This window comes from Sparus aurata, chromosome 22 (assembly GCF_900880675.1).
Source record: "Sparus aurata chromosome 22, fSpaAur1.1, whole genome shotgun sequence".
Taxonomy (NCBI): domain Eukaryota; kingdom Metazoa; phylum Chordata; class Actinopteri; order Spariformes; family Sparidae; genus Sparus; species Sparus aurata.
Genome location: NC_044208.1, coordinates 847,773 through 863,580, shown reverse-complemented (window position 1 = coordinate 863,580; position 15,808 = coordinate 847,773). Strand labels below are relative to the sequence as shown.

General features: G+C 40.8%; 1 protein-coding gene across 7 annotated transcripts in view; it reads left to right on the top strand.

The window, feature by feature from the left end:
- The window catches only part of enah (ENAH actin regulator), a 296,947-nt gene that overhangs the window by 154,716 nt on the left and 126,423 nt on the right, over positions 1-15,808 (top strand). For all 7 annotated transcript variants that reach the window (XM_030406060.1, XM_030406061.1, XM_030406059.1 and 4 more), the window contains one exon: positions 6,625-6,802. In XM_030406060.1, the coding sequence (XP_030261920.1) occupies positions 6,625-6,802 (178 nt within the window). The remainder of the gene's footprint in view (positions 1-6,624; positions 6,803-15,808) is intronic.

Below are 15,808 nucleotides of genomic sequence, written 5' to 3'. Positions count from 1 at the left end.
AATAAAATGGCTAATAGCAAACATGCAAATACATTTATTGAGCACAAAAAAAATGTTTGTTTGCTCAGATGACACTATATTTTGCTCCCACATCATTCATGCCATATTGGACCGCCACAATGTATTTCAGAGTTTCCTAAGATGATTCACTGTATGTTAGTAGGCTCCAAAACCACCATTCTTCCGGTGCCACTGGTCAGATGTTAAAATCGGTTTACTTGAACAATGACATAATTTTACATTATAGGCCAATATACTGTCATAGTCAAAGCGCCACATGTTGGACACAGAAAATGACATTCAACCCCTTCCTGCACTGTCCCAAACATGGACAGATAAGCGATGCGTACACAATAATCAGCCAATGGGGCCAGGTAAACGGCACACCCCGACAGCAGCATGCCTCGACTCGCGTGGACTTCGAGGGCCTGTTCATCACTTAAATAGCAATAATAATTGCTTAATAGCTACTAATAAGGTTAGCAGCTTTAATTTAGATTGTTTTCTTATTGATTGAAAATGGTTTACAAACCACACAAAATAAAACACCTCTCTAGCTCCCTTTCCACTCGCTCGTTGATCCTGCAACCTCCAGTGTGTCAACCAAGACAGTGAAACAAGCCTGTCCTTTATCTCCAACAAGAACTTATTTAAATAGCTTATTAATTACCTGAAGATGTTGATGAAGTTGTCAATTCCTCATATAAAGTTTTGAGACTGCTGGCTTGCTAACAATAGCCTCGGCTGCTGTGGGGGACATGGCTTTGATCTTATCAAACACGGTTCTTAGCTTTTAGTTATTCAAATCAATTTTATTTATATAGCCCAAAATTGCAATCACATTGCCGCACTGGGCTTTACAATCTGTACAGTGAACGACATCATCTGTCCATAGACCCTCGATGTGAGTGAGGAAAAACTTGCCATGTTGAGGAAAAACATATTTTTAACAGGGTAAAAAAAAAGATGGAAGAAGTCTCAGGAGGAGCCACAGAGGAGGGATCCCTCTTACAGGACTGACAGAACTGCTATAAAAGTTGCGTGCAAAGAAAAGAACAACAAATCACAGTTAACAAGTTGCATTGACAGAATATCTGATACAAATGATAATAAATGTAAAGTGTGTGGATCCAGGAGGCGACGAAGCAGACGAGGCATCGCCAAGTGGAGCCTGAGCCACACAACCTCTTCTCGCCCGTGGTGACCAGGCTGAGGGCAGGCCACACAAGATCATTAGTAACAGACTGAGAGATCAGAGGCAGCTAAATTTAAAGAAATACAGATATAAGGAGAAGGAAGTTTTCTGACATCTATTTCTTCACTGCATACAGGCAGGTCTCTAATTTCGTGTTTTGAGAAGTATCATCAGCTTTTAAGGATACATACAGCGTAATGTCATCCGCATAGCAGTAGAAATGTGTTCCATAACTCAAAATAATTTGGCCAAAAGGTGAAATATTTAAAGAGAAGAGCGAAGAGCCCAGAACAGAGCCATGGGGAACTCCATACTTCACATCAGTTAATTTTGATGTAGTTATATTGTAAGAAACACAATAAGTAGTAAGTAAGACTTTAGTCAAGTGAGAGATAGGCCAGAGATGCCAGATTGACTTTCAAGTCAGTCTGACAATATACCGGGATCTATGGTATCAATTGCAGCACTGACATCCATTTACAGAAGCACTGAGGTAGAGTTTAAGTCTAAAGTAAGTAGAATTCTCATTTACCAATTTAGTAAGGCTCTGACAGGCTCTGAAAGCTGACTGGAAAGATTATTATTAAGTAGGTTAGTGGGGCGGCTTAGCTGAAAAATCGTGCACTTTGTGATAAAAGCATGAAATTTGGTACAGTTAAGGCCAAAGGCAGTCGTGATGGCCATTTTATAAATGGCCGCCACTGACAACAGTATTCAGATCAATTTTCTTATTTGCATGGTATAAAATATGATGTTGATGATCTTGTTAGATAAATTTATTTACCATACCTAGTTTAAGGAAATTTATACAATAAAAAATCAAGATGATTGCCACAATCACTATGAACATTGTAATTTTAATAACATTTCTTATATTGCATATAATATGTTCCATAAATATATTATACATTTTATCATGCAGAAATAAAAACTGCAATGTGTAATATGCCCAGAATCTTCCTTTGTTCTCACAATTCAAGATGGCCACCATTTACTTGCAGATATCACACACAAATGTAAGAGGTGCTAGTTAAAATCAGCTAAAGGGAATTTAGTTTAATTTCAGTCTTTTTGCTCAAACTTCACAAATATCTAAGTCTAAAAAATAGTGACATGTTGATGTCACCTTCAAGTCCTTCAATTCATTGGAAAGATCAGATATGACTTGACCATTGCAACATGCATCGTGTTAATTCTTGTCATATGCTCAGCTCTAGGTAACCTTACAACTAGATAAATTAAACTTATTTTAAATCTTATTTTGTTATTACAATTAGCTCACAACTAGATAAATAAAACTGATTTCAGAAAAACCCTTATTTTTCCCCCATTGACACCCTGTTCCACATAAATAGTTAACGTGCTAATGTGGTAATAGTACGTTTCAAATGGTGGATTACTGTTAATATAACACTACTTGGTAGGAAGATACCGCAGAACCATGTCTGCTTTATTTGGGCTTGAAAATAGATACATTAAACTTATTTTAGAAAAACACTTATTATTATTTTCCCATTAACACCCTGTTCCACATAAATAGTTAAGGTGCTAACATGCTAATACCACGTTTCAAATGGTGGACTGCTATGCCCGGCAAGCCACCCCTTGCTTATCTGTCCTCAATTTCTCCATGCACACACGATGAAGCTGACACTCGCATTTTATGACATGGGGCTCATACAGTACGAAATGGTCAGAAAATTATGATCCAAACTGTTGATACCGATGTTGTGTTCTAGCTGTAGCAGCAGTTCAAGGTCTAAAGGCAGGGGATGAGCTTTGGTTGGCATTTGGTACTGGAAAGAGTTTACGATACCTAGCAGCCCATGAAATCCCAGCTGCGCTTGGGCCTGAGAAGGCACGTGCTCTTCCAGTGTTTCATGCTTTGACTGGCTGTGACACAGTATCAAGCTTTGCTGGCCAGGGGAAAAAGACTGCATGGGCTGTGTGGGCTGTTTTCCAGAGTTTACAAATGCCCTATTAGAATTGTCTTCTGCCCCACATGACATTCTACAGGAGGTAATGGCAGTTATTGAAAGGTTTATAATCCTGTTCTATGATCGAACCAGCACATTCACAGACAGAGACCAAGCTATAGGAAGTTATTTGCAAAGAGGCACAATGTGCAGTCAGTCCCTCCAACAAAGCCTGCCCTAAAGGAGCATGTTAAGAGGGCAGTCTATTAAGGAGGCCATGTATGGGGTCAGATGCTGGTGTCAACACCAGAGCTTCCTTCTCCTTGTAGATGGGGCTGGTCATCTGAGGATCATTATGAAGCATTTTGGACATGCCTGCCTGATGCAGGCCAGTCCAGCTATGAACTTATCTCCTGCAAATTTAAGAAGGGTTGTGTTAAGCAGTGTAAGTGCAAAAAAGCTGCCTTAGACTGCACAGCTCTCTGTTACTGTGGAGGAGATTGCTGAGAGTCTTCCACGATTGACCCCATGTTTGTACAGTTACTATTGTCAGTTAGGCCTATGTGCAGACTCCAAAAAGGTAAATACATGTAGCTAACTATATAATCAATATCATATTATAATCAACACACAAAAGAAAATTCACATGAAAATAGTAGTAAATGGCGGCCATTTTGAAAAATGGCTGCCACAGCCGCCATATTGAAAATTTGTGATGGCCCGATATCAAATTTTTTTTGGACTGTCTTTGGCTATAAGTGTACCAAATTTCACACTTTTATCACAAAGTGCACGATTCTTTGGAATTTTGCTGTTAAGCCGCCCCACTAGGTAGCCTGACAGTTGCTGGGACACAACACTTTCTAAGACTCCAGTGAAGAAGGGAAGGTTGGATACTGGTCTATAGTTATTTAGAGATCCTGGGTTGAGGTGTGTTTTCTTAAGTAGAGGCTTTACCACAGCAGACTTAAAACTAGCAGGTACAACATAGGTCATGAGTGATAAGCTTTCCTCAGGGTAGATGTGATGCCCTGGCCAGCTTTGCACATTTGTTTTTTGCGTCAAGTTTTGAAAAGTGTAACCACACTTAGGATCTGTAAGTGAGGGCTGTAAAAAAGGACTGTATGAACTCTCTTTGCTTGGCTGATCCTAATCGATTAACAACAGCCACGTGTACTTTAGCTAGCAAGAACGAGCTAGGTGCCAATAAGTATCGACTGATACAAATAAAGACAGCACTAGTGAACTGACAACGTAAATAATATGACTTACAGGTCTCACGGACACAGGCACACAATCATGGTGTATCAATTAGTCTCTGATTGGCAGCATTCGCTCTCTCTCTCTCTCTCTCTCCACTCAGCGCTCCCTGCTGTCTCACATGCACTCGCTCCAGATGCACGTCGCGTGTCTGCCTCTCTTCTCTGTCGCTCACCCCACTTAATCAGTGCCAATCCACAGCCCTTTTGTACAGGATCGTTTCAGTTCACCACTGCTTCGACTCACTATGAGTTTAACAAGCTTCAGGGGTCTCTATATCTTGCTATACTCTGAATTAGCCAGAGTCTGTTACCCAAACAGAATGACACAACTCATCACATATTATGTATTATCTGTATTACGGCTTACATCTTCTGTCTATTTTCTGTAACTGTAACTTTTGTCCGACACTGGAATTTTGTATTATCCTTCCACAATTAATCCGTAATACTGATAGTGATACTGAATGAACGATTTTCAAACACCAGTCAAATTGTGGTCTTATCAGCTTATTTACCATGGGCATTTCAAAAGAGTAATGCTGTGTTTGTGTTCCCGTTCACACTCTTGGCTGACTCTCAGTTTGTGTGGTACCACTATCATAAGATGCACATTTCCTCTGTTTGTTTTATTCACTGCCACCTAAAATAAACATCTAGAGTTACAGCAGCTCAAGTCCTGCTCACATTTAATGGCTGCTTGTTTTATTACCCAGTCCATCAACAATAAAAGAACGCTTATGTGCATCCCTTCCCGCCTGCCAGATAGACATTATAATAACCACAGATATTGACATTAGATTATTTCTCGCTGGGTTAAAATAAATTTGGCTGCCACCAGTGTTGGATCTTGTTTTCTGTAAACTGGCAGATTAGTTACAGGCTTTAGAGCTAGAAGTGTTGTTTATTGGCCAAGGCAATATTGTTCTCTCAGGTGAAAATATGAATTGTTCGAAAGCTGGTCTCAGAGCAGTTTAATCTCTTGGTTTTTAACCTTGGGGTTTTTGAAATCTTAATGAACCATGTACAGATAAGCTTTTGCCTCACAGGGTCCATGCAGAGGAATGTTTTGGATTCAGTCTCTTAATAGTTTGGACATGAGATGACCACATTACATATTTCAGCTATATCAGATAAAAAGTCACAAAATGCTGTGTGTGTGTGTGTGTGTGTGTGTGTGTGTGTGTGTGTGTGTGTGTGTGTGTGTGTGTGCGTGCGTGCATGCGTGTGTGTGTATTTACATTATCCCCACATTTCATGGTGCCAAATATTCACTGCTTATGATTGATTATTAACAGATTACAGTCCTTCGCTTGATAAATCTTTTCACATTCTCAGCGTGGGAGATGCAGTAGTAGAGGGAGGACAACTGTTGTCACAGTCAGTCAAGTTGTGGGGCTCCCAGTCTGAGACCGACCTCTCTGTCTCAGTAACTCAGACAGGAGAAGCTTAAGGCGTTTGTGCTTGGCCATGTGCCCAGGACACTGCGAAATCACCTAAAGCCTTGAGCTCAGAGTGAGTGGATCATAAAGTCACTTTACGAGCAGGTAAAAATGACCTCTTACCACATAATGGCAACAGAGTGTCACTTTGTGTTTAATGAGATTGGTGTTTTAAGTGGGGCAAGATAAGGGAGTGTGTGAGTTAGTTTTAAATCATCAGAAATACAGTCCAGAGTATACTGTAGCACATACATTGAGGCAACAAAGGTAAGTTTGTTCATAGTAAAAACCCAGTTATCATGGAAAACAACAATAAGAATAAATACCACGTCCAAGCTGTTTGCTGCACTGCTAACTGAGCAAACAGCAGCTACATATCTCAGCTGTTACCAGTTATGATGATGTCATGGTGCCCCTTGTTTGTTTGGAGAATTAACTTTGCAGGGGCCATTTCTTTAATAATGCAGCTTTATTATTGTATTTCCAGCAGCTAGTGATTGTTTTTTTCACAGTTTTTACATTTACAACACATTCATAGTCTGACGGTGGTGGCTGCCACACAAGGTGCCAACCAGCACATCAGGAGCAGTTTGGGGTTCAGTATCTTGCCCACTGACACTTCGACATGCAGACCAGGGGAATCAAACCAGCGACCTTCTGATAACAAGACGCTGGCTCGACCCCCTGAGCGATCCACTTAATGTTTATAAAATACATTTGAAAATACATTAAATTATTTAAATCATTACTAATCTAAATCTAATCTTTGTTTCCTCTTTTCCCTTTTCCCGCTTGCTCATCATGGTCATCAGGTGGTGATAAACTGTGCCATTCCCAAGGGCCTCAAGTACAACCAAGCCACGCAGACCTTCCACCAGTGGCGCGATGCCCGACAGGTCTACGGCCTCAACTTTGGCAGCAAGGAGGATGCCAATGTATTTGCCAGTGCCATGATGCATGCCTTGGAGGTACTCAACTCCCAGGACACAGGTAGCTTTTCTTCAACCATGTTCTTGGTGTTTGTTTGACACAGAAAACAAACGGAGTGTCACCACACCTTAGAATTACTTTATTGGCAGTTAAAAGAGGGCCTGTGTTTGTGTGTGTCTGTATGTCTACATTTTCACCTTTATTGGACAGCAGAAAGAAAGAAAGCCAATGGATTATTGGAATTAGACTAGGCATGTTACAGGTATGTGGCACACTGTAGTTTTAGACAGTACAAACCTCAGAGCTGAATAACCATTACATATAAAGTGCACTGCTGACGTCTTTTCTCCTTGATTTCTTACCACTTCTTATCATCAGTTGCAAGCAGTTGATCCCACAATGTCAGACCTCATCTTGTCAAGCACACTGGGATAATGTCCAAAAAAGAGTCTGTCCACGTGAGATTTAGTAGAAAATAGCCACTTATAATGGCTTTGCCATAATGGCTTTGCCATTATTGTCCATTATGGGAGAAGGTTCAGAAAAAGGAAATATACTCATTTGATTTTTATTACCACAAAATGTACAGCTATGGTTTTTTTGTAGTAGTGCTGCAGATATTACAAGTGAGCTCCACTTACTGAGAATATCAGCTGTTTGTTATCACATTAAGCCAAATTCAATTTAAAGAGACATAAACATCCGGTCATTTTGTATTACAGGCTCATTTAGATTTTCTGGTCGGCAGAACATTCAGAATATCCAGCTATCCCATTCTACAAGCTTTATTTGGCTTGTGTTACCTTGAGAGAATAAAAGACAAGTAGAGATTAGAACAGAGGTTTCAACAACTCAGGTCAGGGCTTTAACACTTTTGGGGGATTTAAATATACCTACTAATGGAGTATTAAAATAAACCAGTTGCTTTAGTTTAGACCTGTAATGCTAAAATAAAGGTAAACTTCCAAGGCTTCATGGGTTAGTCTCAGACCATCTGAGGCGGGAAGCTCTACTGCAGGTTCATTATTTTCTTTTTTTTTTCTTTTTTTTTTTGGTGAAATTATGTGAAAGACAAGGTGACATGGGGGACAAGTACATCACACCACGTGCATGTGTGTGTGTGAGTGAGTGTGTGTGCATGCGTGCAAGTGGCTGAGAGGCAGATAGATGATACAATAAAAATAAATAAGTAAATAAAGTAAGACGTTTAAATAAGATAAGTGGAGTAGGAAAGAAAAAGTGAGAGAAAAAAAAAGTTAAATAAGTAACAGTATGCAACATGATATGAGATATATTAACATAGTACAGTGTCATATTATTTAACCTAATATAATGCAATTAGATAATTTGAGATAAGATAAGACAGTATAGTGTAATACAAGATATTATAATAAGAAATGTAGTATGATTTAACCTAATATAGTCTGAAGAGATAATGTGCGGTATGATAATGTAATACAGGCCAAAGTTACAATATAATATATCATGATGTAATATAGCACAGGATAATAACACAATATATATGTGAACATAATATATGTGAACATAACATAATGCAAGCAATATATCATGACAATGACTATCATAAGATTAATTGTTGGAATTATAATCAATAATTTATATCACGTTGATGATAATATATTGCAGTGTGGGGTGAGGTCGGACCGGGGGATCAGGAAGGCAAGCGTTTTTTTGTTGTTGTTGTTTTTTTCTTTTCTTTTTCTTTTTTTTTTTTTTAGATTGTACCTTGGGCCACAGCCGAACCTAAATCTAACCTCCTGTGCCACTTCCTGGTCTGGGCAACTTCCAGACCCTTGGGAGGAGGTCTGCCTGCTGAGGAGTGGGTTGTTTTTTTTTTTATTTGTTTGTTTGTTTGTTTTGAAAGAGAGGGGGTGTGAGGTAGGGCCCAACCACTCAGCCCCGCCCACCCCTACCGAGGCCCCGCCCTGCCCCAAGAGAACCAGACATGAAGCCCCCACCCACCTCCACCTTCAACCATTCCAGTCCGGCCCCACCCTCTGCCTTTATTTTATTATACAAATGTCATTATCATGATTTTTGTTAGAATGATAATAATAATAACAATCATCATAATATTAATAATAATAATAATAATAATAATGATTAAAAAAATTAAAAATAAAAAACCAAGAGATATGATATATATGACCTCGTAATAATAGCAATGATAGTAATATCAGTAATACCAATCACAATCATAATATTCAGTCATACTAATAATATTAATAAACGCAATCAACAAAATGAGCATAATAATAGTAATAATTAGCACAGTCATTTTTTTTCGTTTCGTTTCGTTTTCTTTCCGGTTATCCGTGAGGGTCGCGGGATGTTGCCGCTTTTTCCCCCCAAGGGGTTGCGGGGCTTACTGGGGCCAAATCCAGTTTTACTCTATGGGCGTAGGCACAGTCATATTCATCGTAATAATGTTCATCGTAATAATGAAAATATTGATAATATAGTAATAATAATAGTATTAATAATAGAGGAAGAGCAAAAGAGATATATGGCGCACACAGATAAATGGATTAATATGAGTGTGTGTGTGTCCAGTGATTGATTTTTATTGAGTTTTTTGATTTCCAATTTAGGAGAATTGTTTTCTTAGCGACAGTTAGAGAGATGAGCAAGCTGTTCTTGTATTTGTTTGGTATGGTGATTGTTGAAGTGTCTCCTAGTAGGCAGAGCTGTGGGGATGAAGGGATTCTGCAGTCCAGTATGGTGGAGAGGTTTTTTGTCACAGAGTTCCAGAAAGAGGGAACCGGTTGGCAAAACCAGTTCCGGTGTATTTCAAAATACAATATAACTAAAGACTATGTCATGAATAAAAATGTTTTAAAGGAAACATGAGTTACTAATGGCTTTACCAGAAACAGTGAATAGAGTGAAATGTCTCAGTTCAACACAGGATGCTGACAAATAAAATAATAGATGGCTCCTGGTAACTGGGTTAATTAATGGGTATTTAAATGAGCGTGATAGGTGCTTACATCTGCCATTCAAAGGTCATTTATTAAACTGGTAATTGACCATAAAGTGAAGCATAAAAAGGACAAACTTACGGCAGGAGGCTGCTCGTTCTCACACACAGGATCATTCACAGCACAAACACATACTGTATGCACAGTCACACAGCTCAGTCTAGTTACATTGCAGGCTGAAACGTCAGTGGTACACAACGACCTTGGCTTTCTGAAACATGAACTCATTACGTTGCTCCTTCCTCTGGTTGTGTATCTGCATTTGCTTGACTGCCGTAAGGGATGAGAGAAGAGGGAGGAGGGGAGGGGGAACATTGTGCAACTCTTCAGTGGGTGTTTGTGCTCCGATTTAGATTCCCAAAGTGAAGATTAATCTTCAGCTACCACATTGAGGCAGAACTTGCTGCTGATTTTTCTCCTTGTCCACTCTTTGTTCCCTCTTTTATGTTTTCCTCCCCTTTGTCTTAATCCAGTGAAGGCGAAGTGAAAGTCTGATTGCAGCCTCCTTCTGCCTGTATGAGCTCAGCATCCAGATGCTGCTCCCCATGACCTGCCATGGCCCACACCCTCCCCTCTCCTCCCAGTCATACTATTCCCTCCTCTCCCTAAACCATGCCTCTCATCACATCCTAATCCCATCCACTAATTAATCTGATAGTGATGCACTTCGTTATGCTAATAGTGCCATGTGCCTGTGTGTGTGTGTGAGAGAGATAGAAGACAGAGCAAGAGAGAGGAAAGAGAGAGGATAGAGGAGAGAGACAGAAAAAATAGACCCTGTCATCCCAAATCTGACCATAGAACAGCAAAACAGCACATTGTGTTTAATGGTGGGAGGCATGATTTGTTTTGCTTCCAATACACTTTGTGGTCAACACTTATTAAGCTGATTCAGTAATGGTTTCTTGTCTTTCAGACCGCTAATTTAATTTACTTCTTTAAAAAATCACATTCCTGATGCCAAATGCCACAATGAATCACTATACAGTAAGATTTTAAATCATAAATCACTCTGATCAGAATCACATGGATCACTTGAGTTGAATGACAGATCTGATCCAGATTGTGTTAGTCATAAATCGATCTATTCTGTGATGCTGCTGTGTCGGTTCCTGTCGTGTGTCTGTCTCTCCTGCTAGCTGGCCACTGTCATCAGTCACTTTGTACCTCAATAATCCGTTGCCTGACAAGAACTGTACACTGAAAGACGTGTCAAACTTATACTTTCAAAATAAAGCTTGCTGAAAACATTTGGATTTTTTCATCATCATGATTACAACAACAAGAATATGGTTATTGCTGTGAAACAGTTGCAGTTTGGTAAGGTTTTGGTTTAGCCTAAGTGTTTAAGATCAAGGTTTGGGTTAAAGTAAGTCTATGAGTAAACTCAGATGTAATGAAATTTTAAAATAACCTCCTGGTTGCTCCCTGATCTCCTGTTTTTCTTCTCCAACAGTTCCATTTTTTTTACCTCACTTGATCTCCCCCAGCTCTCTCTCTCTCAGTGTGTTTACATCAGGGGTCCCCAACCACCGGGCCGCGGACCGGTACCAGTCCGTGGGTCATTTGGTAACGGGCCGCAGAGAAAGAATAAATACGTTTTTTTATTTCCGTTATATTGACAATCATACTCTGAAAGTTCTTTTATATTGAAAAACGGATTCTCTTTTAACAACATCCAACTATTCCTGTTGGCGTGCTTGACACATACCTGTTTCAGTCACGGCATACCCTAAAAAATAAGCCCTCAAGCTGGCTAAAATGAGTGTAAAACAAACGTCTTTGGATGGCTACTTTGCAGAGAAAAAAGGAATTATGATGAGACGGAAGAAGAGGAAGATGTATTCAAGTTGGCTGATTAAGTTTAAGTTTAAGTTTAGTTTATTTGAAAACAGGGACAGTGCACATTAATAACATTACTGTAAATGTGCCAGAATTAGCCAAGAGGCTATTTTTCATCTGTAGTCCCTAGACAGATGTTGATAAAGTGGCTGAACTGCAGCTGCGGGGACAGCGAGTCGCCAACTGCTGGAGACTGCATGTTACCTTAGCAGTGTTGGGAGTAATGGCGTTTAGGTATAACGGCGTTACTAACGGCGTTATTTTTTCAGTAACGGAGTAATCTAATGAATTACTTTTCCCATTGTTACAACGCCGTTACCGTTACCGACTATAAAATGTGGCGCGTTACAAATTGAAGTTTCTCATTGAAGCTGTTGACGTCGGACTCGGCTCTCAGCCACCGGAGCAGCAGGGCTGCTTTATTTTTCTCCGGTGAGGCAGGAGGGAGGGGCAGGACAACCGCAGAGGTGATGATTGGCTCTCTAAGGTAGAGTGAGAGTTCGTAAGCCAATCAGAGGCTGTGTTCGGTTTATACACAAACCACACAGCCTCGCACACTCAAAATAGCAGTTTGAGAGATGCTTCATTAGATCAGAGTTGCTTAAAACGGACGTGGACAAAGGAGGTTAAAGTCGTGTCTCTACTTCCACTTTGAAAACGTAAACTTTTCCTCTGGACTCGCCATTTCTGCAGCTCACCTCTAGTGTTGTGACGTTCACGAACGAACCGATTCTATTGAACGGCTCGTTAACATGAACGATGGGATCCGAGCTGGGAACCGTTTTTCTTTTTTTTTTTCACTGTGTGCTTTTTTTCACTGTGTGCTCCTCGTTTGCGCCTCCCCTGAGTGGGACAGAGAAGTTACATGGGGAGGAGCGCAGCCCAGCTGCACGGTGCTTAATAGATATGCAAATGTAGCATGATGCCACCTGAGTTGTGCATGCTGCCTTTGCGTAAAAAAAAAACAAAAACAGAAACATGTGACCGCCCCTGCCTCGGAGAGCAGAGCAGCTGCAGCGGTCTTAATTAGGAGGAGGACAGTTTTGTTCCAAATCTCACCCCATCATACCTCCCAGTGTTTATTTCCAAGATAAAATGAGTTACCACCAGGCTGGCTTCTTAAAATGTACTAAATTTAAAAATCGGTCAAATGAGCCAGTTTTTTGAACGGCTCTTTGAAAGGAACGGCTCACCAAGATCCGGCTCCCCTCAAAGAGCCATAAATCCCATCTCTACTCACCTCTGCTAGTTTGAGTGTGTGAGGCTGTGTGGTTTGTGTGTAAACCGAACACAGCCTCTGATTGGCTTACGAACTCTCACTCTACCTTAGAGATCATCAATCATCACCTCTGCGGTTGTCCTGCCCCTCCCTCTTGCCTCACAGGAGAAAAATAAAGCAGCCCTGCTGCTCCGGTGGCTGAGAGCCGAGTCCGATGTCAACAGCTTCAATGACAAACTTCAATTTGTAACGCGCCACATTTTATAGTCGGTAACGGTAACGGCGTTGTAACAATGGGAAAAGTAATTCATTAGATTACTACGTTACTGAAAAAATAACGCCGTTAGTAACGCCGTTATACCTAAACGCCATTACTCCCAACACTGCATGTATACACCTGAAGGCCCCCACACACCGCCCAGACTCAAACCAACAGCCAGCTGCCTTTATCCGACCACTCCGTTGCCTTTTGTCTGACCCGTTTGGCAAAAAAGTTGCATTGAACACACCGCTTCGACGTGCTGCCAACTCCACAGTAGCATGTACGTTCTGCGCTTGCGCGAAATGCAATAAGCGGGTGGCGCTAGTGTTGTGTATAAAAAAGACGCATAGAGGTTTATGTATAATGAAGAGACTGGATGCCGAAGTAATCTCACGTCAACTCCTTTACTTAGTGAAAACGAAACTTAATGCATACCCCAACGCATTGCCTTATGGTGTAGTCTACCGCTACACCTCCTCCTTTTAGCTAAGCAACATATTTTTTTTAAATTCAGAACAAGGCTTTATTCTTTTATCAGAACATTAAAGTCCGTGTAAAGCAGAAATAAATTTGTGTTATGAGTTGGTCACACCACAGAAACATGTGTCATTGACCACTGAGCCAAATTTGAAAGATTAAAAAAATTGCCAAGTATATAAAATTAGGTCTCAAAATCATGGAAAAACAAGCACTTCTTTCTGCTGTGAAATGCTGGGGGCGTGTCAGTTAGAGGTGCTGGAGCCACGCCCACGCGGGAGAGGGGAGCCTCCTCCGTGTACTGTACAAGGACGTAACCTACAGTAACAATGGAAGCTAGCAGCGTCATCAGACGGACCCAGCCCGACCTGTTTGAACCATCAGAGCCAGAAACCGACTCTGAGTCAGCAACTGATAGTGCTCAGCCTCGTTCCTCACAGTCCATGTTTTGCATTACACACAAACGTAAAACCCCAGTTTACATATAATTCCTTGTCATAGCTATATTGGTACACATAAAATATTACCAGTAGATTATCACTGTGCTGTCAGATGGACTCCGCTCAGGGAATGAGGCCAAATCATGTCATGATTAAATGCAATAACATTTGCTAACATTACATGGGCATGACAGGATGCACGATGTAAAATCACTTTCAGGATTTGAACCTTCAGCAAAATGCATTTAATTGCCCAAATGTACAATATTTATAACATACATAAGCACACACTTACACTTAGAGCTTAGATCTGGCCCAAAAAAAATCAAGCCCGAGCCGAGCCGAGCCGAGCCCGTGCAGTGATGCCGGTAACACGTTACTTTAATCTGACCACTTATTTCAGTGAGGAGTAATCTAACGTGGTAATATTTCCAAACCACTAATCAGATTAAAGTTATTTATTCAAATCACTGTGCGTTACTATTATTTTTGTCATTTTCCTTAGTAAAAATATATATTTTTGCTTCCTTCTTGCGTCTCAGGGAGTGATGTCACGTGCCCAGAAGTCACGTTATCAGCACGAGGACACTCACTCACGTGTAAAACCACGCAGCGGCACAAACAACATGGAGGGAGGAGAGAGATGCACCTTTTGTAGCCGGAAATACAGTCATTATTTTGAGTTATTAAAATAAAACACACACACACAAATGCTTGACCCAAAGATAATGACGGGAAATATAATATAATATAATGACGCGGTCCCGGTCGGGTTATTATATATTATACTTACACTCTCTGGCGGGCACGTAATGCCGGATGAGAGACCTGTTGTCGGCGGGACGGTCGCAGGCGGGCACATAATGCCGGTGGTGGAGATGAGAGCATGCACTGTCGGCGGGACGGGAGGATGCAAACCAGGGATGGGGAGGGTCGGTTCGGCTCGGCCCCACTGACCAGCGTCAATGGACTCTTCAGATATCCAGGTTATGGTGACAGTTGCTGTTACTATCGGGGGTAAAGTGGACACTGCAGAGACAGTGATGGTGGTGATTTTAAACTCTTCACAGTAGCTCCTCTTGACAAAATCGATCCACTGTTTCCTTACATTGTCGTCTGTAGGAAACTTAAATAAGCTAACGGCGCCGTTACCCTGCACACTGTGGCATCCAGGAAAGATGCACGAGCGATGTGGAGGAGACATGACTGTTTAGCTGACTGGTTGACTGGTTAGCTAGCTGCAAACTATTGTAAGAGATGCTATCCAAGACTTGAGAGTGGGCGGAAAAATCACCGAAGCTAATGCGCTGAATGTATTTATGCCACTTCCGCAGCAGGGTCGGGTTTATGCAACGTAAAGCGGCCATGATTTCTGACCCGCCCATGAAATCCTGAACATAGAAATGTTGAAACACAGTTTGTGAGCCTAGCTCCAAAATTAAATTCTAAATGGTTGGCTTTTTAGAAGAAAATGGCTGAATTTCATTTCAAATCTTTTCTTTTATCAAATCATTGTCAACTCTTTTCTGACATCAACTCATCAAATTCCAAACATTCTTTTGCTCTTTTTATCACAACCATTTCTCTGGAACTTCTTTACCAGTTCAGTAGAGTAAGCTGCAACATCAACAATCTTTTACACTCATTATTTTTTTCTTTTCTTTTTTTCATTTTTAAGTTAAGTCTCTCAGGAGCCTTGGAAACTCTGCCTGACTTGGTGGTGGCTCCAAAGGAGTTCCCAGTGGCTCTGAGAATGCTCTTGTCAGTTTCTACAAAGTATGACCTTGGCATGTTCGCAGTCCCTAGAACAGTCCCAGGAGCTTT